We start from the raw sequence: 11,399 nt of genomic DNA, 5'->3' as shown, positions 1-11,399 counted from the left end.
CTTGTTTGCTATATTTTTCACAATTGCTTTTCAGAGTCTTAGTCCAACTCCTTTATAATTTTTCTCCCTCTCTCCTCCATCTCCATTCATGGCACAGCTCAATACTATATTGAAGAGCACCGCCTTCCCATTGCTCCTCCCCCTTTCTCTCCGCCCCGCCTCCCCCTCAGTAAGGCTCCGCCCCGCCGCCCGAGCTTCCAGGAATGAATGGCAGTGTAGCTGCCGCGCCGCTCCGGGCGCTGATTGGCCGCTCGACGCGGTGACGCGCTGGCGGCCGCGGGCGCACGCAGGAGGGCGGAGCGGGCGGGGGTGGAGCCGGGCGGTGGGGCGGGGCGCGGGCGCCCGGGGGCGGAGGAGCCGGGGAGGCGGGAGGCGGGAGGCGCCGGGGCCGTTTAAGCGGCCTCCCTCCCGCCCCCAGCCGCCCGGTCTGGTCCCGGCCCTGTCCCGACCCCCGGCGTGGCCCACTCCGGCCCAGCGGCTCCGCCGGGCACGCAGGCGGCCTCCGGAGCAATCCAAGCCCATGAGGGCCGCGCGCCCCGCCGCCGGTGCTGAAGAGACGGAGCTCCGGGCCCCCGAGGAGGAGCGGAGGATCAATGCGGTTCAAGAATCGATTTCAGCGGTGAGAGGGCTGGCGCGCCCGGCGCGCCGCTGGTGCTGGGAGCGGGTCCCCACATTCCGCCCCTTCGCGCGTGGGTCCTAGCTCCTCACCTGTGTGCATCCCCGTGGATCCCGCGCCCTGGCTCGGGCCGGCTCCCGGGGGATTCCCCGCCCTGCTGTCCCTGGGCGATCCCCTTCCTCCGAGGAGCTCGCGCCTGACCCGGGTGCCCCTCGCGATCTGCGCACCCGGACCCGGCTCCTGCCCCTGTTCTCTTGCTTCGCCCACTGGATCACCATCCAAGCAGACCTTTTGCAAGCTCTGAGGACCCAAGCCCCAGCCTCAGCACCGCCACCGAGTCCTCCCACCCAGGCTTTGGCCTCCATCCTTTTACCACCGGGGTGGGGTCTCCAGGGGCGCATGGAACTAGGATCGCTACTGCGTCCTGCGGAAAAGATGTGTTGGAAAGCGGGGGAGGGTGGCCCGGGTGTTTGGGGTGCTTTGTCTGTGAATGGCCCCAGCAACAGGGAAACTGAGGCACGCTCATCCGGCCCAACCTTGTCTGACCACGTCGGGGCCTCGCTGATTGTCAGGCATAAGAGTGCCAGAGCCTTGTTATTTTGGGCTCCACGAAGGAGCAAGGGAGCTTTCGAGTGCAGAGACCTGCTGTTGAGACGCTTGGGTTAGGAAATCAAGAGGAGGAGGAACCCAGGAGGCGCCACCGGAAGGCAGGTCGGCTGCTCCTTCACTGAAGAGCTGGTGGGAACGCCAGACCCGGGGCCACCGTGGCCTTAACCTTCTGCTGGTCTCTGCCCTATAGCAATGGATGGAGGCCGCTGGCCCCATAGTTCCCAGAGGAAGCTCTGGGCTTTTCTGTTTCGTTTAAGTGGGTGAAAGTTCATCCCCCCTGTGTTTGTGATAACTCTCCATCCCTTTGTCTGAACAAGGCAGCCATCCCTATTCCCAGACCTTCACCACCAGCCCGCTAGCTTAGTGTGCTGTGATGGGGAACTAAAATAAGACATACCTGACATCTTCCAACGAGGTTATTGTTGAATTTTTAGGCACTGCCTTTTAATTTTAAAAATTTCAAGTGCACCTTTTTCTTGCTTCCAGTATCTTCCCTCACTGCCCACTTACCCATTATGCTTATCTTGTTCCTTCCCCAGCTCCAAAGGGTAAAGGAGCCAACAAAACACGGAATGAGTTGTGGTAGTCTGTACCATCAGGAGGGGACCAGCTTGAAGACTTGGATTGACTTCTGAATATTGCTCATCACTCAGTGTGTACAAAACCTGGCACTGTTTCCCAAATGAGAACTTCATATCAGTGCTTCTAAGAGTAAAAGGAAACTAGGGTGTTCCGACTTTAGAACCTGATATCAGGAGTGGGGATTGCAGGGGATGAGGGAGAATGTAACAGTGGTTCAGGCATGCTCTGAGAAGCTCTGTGCATGCGGTTTGTTTGATTTGGTTTTACTGGTCTGCACATCTGTGTTCTTCCTGTTTTCAGAGAACAGTGGCTCTATTTTGTAAAATTACCCCTTCCCTATTTGATTAAAAAGTTTGTATTTCTGTTACCCCTTTGAATTCTTCTGTTTTTAAAAAGAACAAAAAAAGCCCATTTTATTATTTGTTGCACAAACATTAAAACAGTCCTAGAAGAAATGAAAGAAGGAAAAAAAAAACTAAACCCACTTCATTTAGGATCCTACCTTCTCAGCTGATTGCACTGCCTTCTTTTTGCTGGACAGTAATCTGTCTGGTCTTTATTAGCGTCACTGTAATGTGACTTTGAATTCTTATGTCCATTTAAAGATTTTAAATACAGGCATTTTCTTTTGGTGTAGTAGAGATAGTAATTTTCTCAGTGGATGCAGATTATTGAGCACTCTGGATATTAACAGTTTTTGATGACATCTAGATCTATGCTGATTTGTTTGAAGAATCAAATTATTCCATAATTCCATGTTTATTATAGGCTAGATTGGAAAGCTATTTGTAAGCATCAATTTGAACTTGAAAATAAAACTTACAAATAAAAAGTAATACAACTGGAAAGTCCTGACTTTTGTGGTTTACCCATTTAAGTGTTTAGAATACTGTACTGCATTTTTTAGAAGCTGTGTTCAATATACATCTTTCTGGGGATTCACTATAGTTGCAGGAAGGTAAATTACACAGGAACTATAGGAAGGGACATGCTGTCTTTCAACCAGTGTGCTTTTTCTCCTGATAGATGTATGTAGATGTGATTGAAAAGTATTTGTTTGCAGTAAAGGCATTTCATTAGACCATAGTTTGTAGCTATGCCTAAATTACAAGAACACCTTGCTGATATGTTCATAATGGAAACTTGGTGGTTATTGTGGCTTTGGGTCAGCATCCAGAGTTCTGCCATTTCTATGGAGGAGGGTTGTAAAGAAACAGATTGCTATTCTAAGTGGAGGGATTTATGCAGTTGTGGATTCTCAAAAAGCTGAGGATGTGAAAGACTGTAGTGGGACACAAAATTTTCTTGCTTGCTTTATTAGTTTCCCAGTTGAGACTTCTGGGATGCCAAATCATACACATATTATCATTCTTTCCCATTTACAACATCTGACTAATGGTAATAACAGCTAACATTTATTGAGTGCCTATTTGTGCCAAGGCACTGTCTGGGTACTTATAGTTTACCCATCTCATTGACTATAAACCTCGAAGACAAAATTTTATACCCACTTAATAGAAGGACAAATAGGTTTAAAGAATAACAGAGAACTGGCCCATAGGCACACAGTAAAGAATCGGCAGACCCAAGAGTTCAGTTTTGTGTCTCCCTACCATGCTTGTGGGTAGCTCAGCCTTTCTTTCTCTCTGCCTACACCACAGCATCTCTAAGGATATGGATGCTGTCTTCCTCAGCCAATCCTTATGATCACTGGTTAGCTTTAAGATTGGATATATGGGAAAGCATCTTATCCTGAAGTGTTAGAAGTCTTCCAGGGTTGCCTGTTTTGCATATTTAGAGCATTGAATCATAGGATTGAGGTGTCTCCTATGTATACCTCTTCCTTCATTTAACAAGTCACTATTGGCATTGTACACTTCCTGAACAAATATGCTCCATCCCAGAGGGATGCTATGCCCAGGACTGGCTTAAGTTACAATATCAAGTGATATTGAAGAGGCCCTTGGAGATCTGTTGTCTTGATCTTCGAGTTTTCATTTCTTGACATTCCAAGTTCCTTCGACTCTAGGACTGCCTGTTTTTGTTATAGAACTTGCTGAATCCCTAGTAGAACTAAATTGTGTTAAAATAGTTGAGCAGTAGCTGAAATGTCTTTTTGTTTGTTCATTCAGCAACTTTTTTTTATTAAGCTTCAGTAGTAAGCTGGGCATTGTACTAGAGATTGGAAATGACATGGTGAACAAGACATCTTCATGGGATTCATGCTACCATGGGGAAAGATGAAATGAAAAGCAAGTCTTAAGAAATTCTTACTAATTATGATAAGGTCTGTGGTTGGGTCGTGAGGGCTGAAGTGATACTTCAGGTAGGAGGCTTGGAAAATCTCTGAGCAGGTGACATCTGAGCTAAGTTTGAAGGATGAGAAGAGAACTGAGCATGCTGGGAAGAGTTTTCCAGCAGAAATAAACAGCCAGTGCCCTGAGGCAAACAAACAAGACCTTGACCTGTTGAAAGAACAGAAAGGTGGTGTAACTGGAGAGTGGACTGGCAGAAAGGGGCACCCTGAGGTTGGAGAAGTGAATGCTGTGCTGCCCAGGGCTTGTGGACCAGGGACATGATAGTGTAACCCAAAGATAGGTTTTAATTTGGGGTAGGGCTGCGATGTGATCTGAGTTTAGTAGATTCCGTGGTTGCTGTATTAAGGAAGAGAGTCTGGGTGGGGACAGGCAGCAAGATCAGTTAAGAGGCTGTATTTTCCCAGATTTGAGATGTTGGGTCTTGATTTAAGGTAGAAATTGTGGAATTGCAGAGAGGTGGACTGACCTGGAATATATTTTTGAAGGTAATGACATTGTACTTGGAGAAAGGAATACAGAGAAATCAAAGACAGCTTGTGGGATTTGATCATAGACCTCTGAGGTCTGCTGGTGGGTTGCTAAGGCTTGTCACAGGCTCCCTAACTGTTCTTTCCCTCCATAGTTTTGAATTCTGTCATGTGAGGTGGGTACCTAAGGACACTGGGCAAGGGTGAGGCAAGAGAGAATGTTGAAAGACAAAGTGAAGCAATGATTTAAAAACCCTATTTAACTAATAGTTTAATAAGTGTGGTTCCCATCCCTAAGACTAAATCACCTTCCCTCAGACCCTTCACAGCACGCTGGTTACCCTTTTCAGAGCACTGGGTAACCATTATGTCACTCCACCTTAACAGAGTGGTCTTCAGTAAATGAGTGCCTGTTCTCCATAACACTTAAACCTTTCTCTGTTCTTTTTTGGGGGAAGAGATTAGGCACCTGTGTGGGAGTTAATTTGCATTTTACATCTGCTTTTCCATTTGAGTCTTAGAAGTAATTTCTTCAGAACACTGTGGAGGAGGCTTGATGACATGCTGGCAGATCAGAGAGAAATGGAAAAATTCTATTATAATTTTCCAACAGAACAATTGTGCTGTCTATCCCTCTGAGCCCCAGACAGTGAAATGCTCCCAAGATACTTGCTCTTACCTTTCCTTATTGCCCTCATCTTGTCCTGTCATCAAAAGAGACTGCCTTAAGTCACTGGACAGGGGCATTCTTCTGTACAACTTCCTACTTTATTTTTACCTGAATTTTTCCAGGTGAGCAGGGACCAAGCTGCCACAAACATGGCCACCCAGATTCTTTGCTTATAGGTTAAAAATGTGAAAGTCTATCCCTGATGCTGTGTAATGGCCTGCCTATTTTTAGATTGGGCTGCCAGAGATATAAATTGCTATTTTAGGCTGCAGCCTGGTGGTGGGTAGACAGATCCTACTTACTGCACCCTACATGGAGCACTTTGAATTTAATCTAACTTCAGCCATTTTGGAGCCTCACTTTTTTACCCTTTGAAATTCCCACTAGGCTGTGCTACTTGTAGCTCTGTTGTTATTTTTTGGGGTAATGATGTGGTAGGTCCTTCAGTGCTTCAGACACTGAAAGCATTCTTCCCAAGAGCGTAATTATTTTTCTTTTTACTAATAAGAGCTGTGTAGCAACACTGTCATCCCTTAGGAAATTAGCAAAATTATTTAAAGGATTATCAAGGGAGAAAAGATGATTGCTTGAAATTATCCGTGTGTGAGAATAGTTTGGATGAATTCAGAAGCTGCTAGTTGTAGATTTTTTAAACAATAGTTTCCAAGTCATCTGGTGGACTACATCAATAAACAGATCTTTTACTAATGAAATATCTAACCCACTGATGGTTCAAGATCTTCACTGTCCCCAGTTCATCCCATAGTAGATATTCTAGCAGAACTGTGTGTATGGGGTTGACAGGGATATATGGATAACAGGCCCTTCTTAATCAGGGAGAAAATACTGACCAGTTTTTTGGTCACCGACTGGGCACTGTTTAGAATGACTTGGTGTCATGTTTTAGCCAGTTTTTTGCAGTCTGGCTCTGCCATTTGGTCAGCTTGGTTTTCATCATGTCAATAAATAATATGTGACTGGTCAAAACTTGTTAGTGGCCAAAAATTTTCTTCTCCTCCAAATTAGCTTATACGAAAGGATAATTTTATTGTTTGATCCTTGTTGACCTTTGAGACCTAAATGCCATCTAGGGCTCTTTTACCCCTCTTTCTGTCTCTGCATCTGCTTCTTTGTTCAGACAGCTCTTTTTCTCCTTTTGAGAATAGTCAGACTATTCCCAAATCACCATGAAACCTGGGCGGCTGTGGGTTTAGGGGCATCCTCATCTATACACTGAAATAGGTGAGTGCTGTCATTTCTTGGCCCCATAGTATTCAAGTTTTCATTCTGTTGCTGACTGAGATAGTGTTAGCCTCCAGGGAAGCATGGAATACCAGCAAGTGTCTGTATTGGTAACAGGTTTTGATATTTACATACATGTACTTATTTTGATATTTACATACATGTACTTATTTACATACATGTACTTATTTAATTTGTATGTATAAATTTTATAGCCAGAATATCAGGTAATAGTCATGTATTTGGTTGTTGAAGCAAACTCCTTCAATTGAGGAAGAATGAAGGTGAAAAGATACCTGCTTGTTTAGGTGGCCTAGAGGTAGCCAGGTATCATTTAAGCTGTCTGCTGCCAGAACAGGTAATACAATATGGGGAAACTAGTTGGACAGGCCTTTAACTGTGGGATGTAGACTTTAAAGATCTGCATATATAAAGCTTTATACATTCTGAGAGAGAAAACAGAAACCTTCCAAATGCAAATCTTTTCGTTTAATGACAATAACTGAAGTCCAGAAAAATTCCCTTGTTTTTTTCTATTAAGATTTAAATTTTGATTTTGACTTTTTTTTTTTGGATCATAGCAGGTACCAGTTGAAGAGTTGGATATGGTTTCTGGTTTCTGTTTGCTTTTGGTTGGTAGAAGGTTTATCTTTTGAGTAAACTGAAAGAAAACTTCATCCGGTAAACTTTGTTTTAGGAACATTGCTGTTTTCCCAACTTAGACTTTTTTAATGGCTGATTGTCATCCCCTAACTATGTATTTTCACCAGTGACCTCTTCATTGAGAGTAGATGAACAGCCATTGTAGGCTTCCCCATTGTTTTCCCATTGCTTTAATTTTGCTCACATGATGACTTTTTGTTTGTACAGTTTCATGAACCATCGGGCCCCAGCCAATGGCCGCTACAAACCAACTTGCTACGAACATGCTGCTAACTGTTACACACATGCAGTAAGTACATGTTTTCTGTTATTGCCTTTCAGCCCACGGGGATCTGGGTAATTAGCTCTAATAACCTCAACATGATTAGTTGGGTTTACCCACCTCTATGACCTTAGCTACCCAGAAATCAGCACTGGGTCATGTTGCCAGGAACTGTGTGAACTTGTGTATTCTCACCTGCTATCTGCTCTATCCTCAACTTGCTTTTCCCAGCAAAATCATCTTTAAAAGAATAGTAATAAGCATATCTCCTAGTTATAGGACAGCCAAAGGAAAAAAAAAAAAAAGAAAACTTGGTTGAGAAGACTCTTACCCCTGGAATTGCCTTTTCGAGACAATCCACCCATGCACATTTGGCAAGGAGAGTTCACAGTTTGTTCAAAAAGATGCTTTTTTAACTAAGTCATCTTCTGAAATGAGAAAGCTACATCCATCTCCACCGTGACCATTATTTCTCAGAGCAAATGTTATTCTGTATTGTTGAAGCAAAAGCTGATATGATCACTCAACTTTTAATTTTTTTCCTTAAAAGTACAAAATATGTGCAGTATAACAAACTAAAAATACAGAAAAACATTTTAAAAACAAAATGACCCAGAAACAAACTGTTAACACTTTGGTACGTTTCTTTTGTGTGTGTATGGTATTTGTGGGCATGTATATATTTTCATAGTTTTCCTGTTAATGTCACATAATTGTTACTTCCTTATGTCATTATAAATTTCATTTTATCTTTGATTTATTATTCTGTTTGCTAGTTGTATTTTGTGAGACTTTTAAGGGGAAAATGGTGACTGGGAGAAAGTCTGGAAATGCAAAATATAGAAAATGACCAAATGATTCCTCTAGTCACAAGTGTTTAGAAGCAGCTACTTTAATTATAATAGATAGCGCTGGCACAGTGTAATGGTCTGGGTATTGAGATATACAGCTCACCTTTAGGAATAGTATTTGTTTAGAACAGACCCGAAAATCCTCATGCCTTCTAAATATATTTCAAGTAAAGGAACACTTATGTAAGCTGAAATTAAAGAAAAACTGACAAAATCCCATATTAAGTCTTTAGAACAGAAAATGTACTCTTAATAAACAGATATTTAGATTTCAGAAACCAGTGAAATTTCTAAAACAAATTAAAGAAAAACCACCTCTTGTCATCATTTCATTAAAGAGATGCTTCAAACATAAAAAAATAAAATGCTCATGTCTTAAAATAAAGGACATTTCTTTAAATCAAGTAAGCTTTGTTTTATGAGCAACTTTGTTTTTGCCTTTAATCTCATTTTGCTCTGGGCCAATAAAAACTTTGGCACCTGAAAATTTGTACCTGTATCACAACTCCCAGGATTTCACATTCTGTTCCAGTAGGGCAACAGTAGATGTTGGAGGCCAAAAAAGATAAGAAAATTGCCAAAGTTTTCATTCTTTACTAGGTGTGCTTATTTTTATACTTAATACAGTGATTGGGAATTTCTGGAAATTTTACTGGGAATGTTCGCCAGTCACAGCCACTCTCATATGACTAGATTGGCACAGTAGAAAGAGTCTTTGTTTTTTTCCCTCTCTTTTTTAACATATTTTTTTATTGGTGCATTATAATTATACACAGTAGTGGGATTTGTTGTTACATATTCATATGTGCAAATGATATAACCATATAATTTGGTCAATATCATTTCCTGGTGTTTCTGCTTTCCTTCCCCTTTTTCCTCCCCACAGAAATCAAAATTCTAAGATTCTGGTTTCTTAAAATTTTTTGAGTAATTGAGACTTGCAAGTGGATTACTTTTGTTTGCTTAAAAGCAAAAATATTAACAATGAAATGGTGCAAAATCATTTTCATTCTGCAGTAGCTACCAAATGGATATAGTGAATGGATCTAAACTAAAAATCAGCACGTGACTTGAATAATTGATTTTATGTGTTCATAGTGTTGTATGCATTATACTAGTTATTGACTCGATTCTTTTCATTGACCATTTCCTGAAATATTGGAATTTCAGTAGCCCATGGGGTCAATAGGACAGAATATTTTAAAATCTTGACCTCCATGAGAAATCTAGGTATATGCTTGGCATTTGGACATTGTATTTATTTTATTTATTTAAGTATGGGGACTGAATCTAGGGGTGTTCTACCACTAAGCTGCATCCTCAGCCTTTTTTATTTTTTTATTTTGAGACAGGGTCTAGCTAAATTGCCCAGGCTGACCTTGAACTCCTGTCTCTGTCTCCTGAGTTGCTGGGATTAAAGGCATGCACCAATGCTCGTGGTGCATTTGAACATTTTAAATATCTACTCTAAATCAGATTAGAGAATAGAATGAAATGTGCCCTTCTTTAATGAAATCAGGATAAAGAACATCTATTTTGCAACAGTTGAGTAATGTTGCATCTTTGCCTGCCTGTTGGTGTACACATTGGTTGGCACAGTCCCTGGGAGCAGTGCCTGCTTCTAGTGCAGCAACCAACAACTTCATTGGGCTCTCATGATTATTCAAGAGAGGAAAATGTTTCGTTGAAAATTATTTTGCTAACATTGTTCCTGGTAAGCCTCTATGTTTAGCAAAAGGCTTATTTTCATGATGGCTAGGATATTTACTTCTCATTACCTTTCCTCCAGTTCCTCATTGTTCCGGCCATTGTGGGTAGTGCCCTCCTCCATCGGCTGTCCGATGACTGCTGGGAAAAGATAACAGCATGGATTTATGGAATGGGCCTTTGTGCCCTCTTCATTGTTTCCACAGTATTTCACATTGTATCATGGAAAAAGAGTCACTTAAGGTACAGTGGATAACATGCTATTTAGTAGGTCAAAGTAGTTGACTCAGTGTATTGTCAGCCTCCCAAACTGGCATGTTTTAGTCAGATGGGGCAAAGAGTGGTCAGCTTCCTGTTGCTGGAGGGCAGCAGTAGATGTTGGGGACCAAAAAAGTGCTGTTCTCTAATCAGGGCAGTTTGGATTGGACAAAGCTCAAGGATCCTTCTCCCTTATAGCATTTAAGAGAGCAAGCCTTTGCTAATAACCACAATAATACCTCACTGGTTCCCCAAGACTTAACAATTTATAATCCTGAGAGCTATTTTGTAATTCTAACCCACCAAGGATACTTACTGTAAGATAGCAATAGCTGTGGGTTGGTAACAAAGTATATTGACTTTGGAGTCAGCAAGTGGGCTTTGAGTCCCAGTCCTGCCCCTTAACCTTGGATAAGTCTCTTGACCTCATGGAGCTTCAGTTTCTCCATTGTTAACATGAGGGTTGTAACTCCTTACTCACAAGTTATTGTGATAGATGAAGGAGATACTATATATGAAAATGATTTGAAAATTATAAAAGACCATAGAACTATGTGATGTAAGGAGGTATATGACAGTTTGGGTTTACCATTTCATGAAGTTGAGCTTTTAGGATGAAGTTCCATGTATAGCATTCACAGAATTTATGTATTTTGCTATTAGCTGTCAGGTACTTTCCAAACAATGTTTTGGCCATTGGCCTACCAACAAGAAGGAGACAGAAACATTCATTCTTGGTAAAGAATTTATTTGGGCAGCTGCGGAAGGACCAGCACATTCAGATGGGAATGGTTGCTTGTGAAGTAGATTCTGCAATAATTTAGTAGATTAACCCAAGAGGGCAGTTTTTTTTTTTTTTTTTTTATTAAAAACGGAGGATTCAGAGCAGACTAAGAGAGATTTAAAGTAATACTAGAAAGTACTTTTTGGTGTTATAGAATTTTAAAAAAATCTAACCTATTCAAGCAATCTAAAGTATTTAAAAGATGCTTTGTTTACAAGTAGGATTTTGGAGATGACTACTGGTTTTGTCACATGTAGAATGATGAGTTACAAAGCTGGAAGGATATCATCTAATCCAAACTCCTTAATTTTCAGTTGGGCAAACTGAGGCTTAAAGAAGTAATCTGACTTGCCTAACTCAGTGAAACCAA

At 41.7% G+C, this 11,399-nt stretch overlaps 1 protein-coding gene across 1 annotated transcript in view; it reads left to right on the top strand.

The window, feature by feature from the left end:
- The first annotated feature begins 323 nt into the window (after positions 1 to 323).
- Positions 324 to 11,399, top strand: part of MMD (monocyte to macrophage differentiation associated) — a 36,201-nt gene continuing 25,125 nt past the window's right edge. The window contains exons 1-3 of the mRNA XM_079133397.1: positions 324 to 619; positions 7,375 to 7,456; positions 10,070 to 10,230. Coding sequence (XP_078989523.1) covers positions 594 to 619; positions 7,375 to 7,456; positions 10,070 to 10,230 — 269 coding nt within the window. The 5' untranslated portion in view covers positions 324 to 593. The remainder of the gene's footprint in view (positions 620 to 7,374; positions 7,457 to 10,069; positions 10,231 to 11,399) is intronic.

This window comes from Sciurus vulgaris (assembly GCF_902686455.1).
Source record: "Sciurus vulgaris genome assembly, chromosome: 3".
NCBI lineage: Eukaryota > Metazoa > Chordata > Mammalia > Rodentia > Sciuridae > Sciurus > Sciurus vulgaris.
This window is presented reverse-complemented; position numbering and strand designations above follow the sequence as displayed.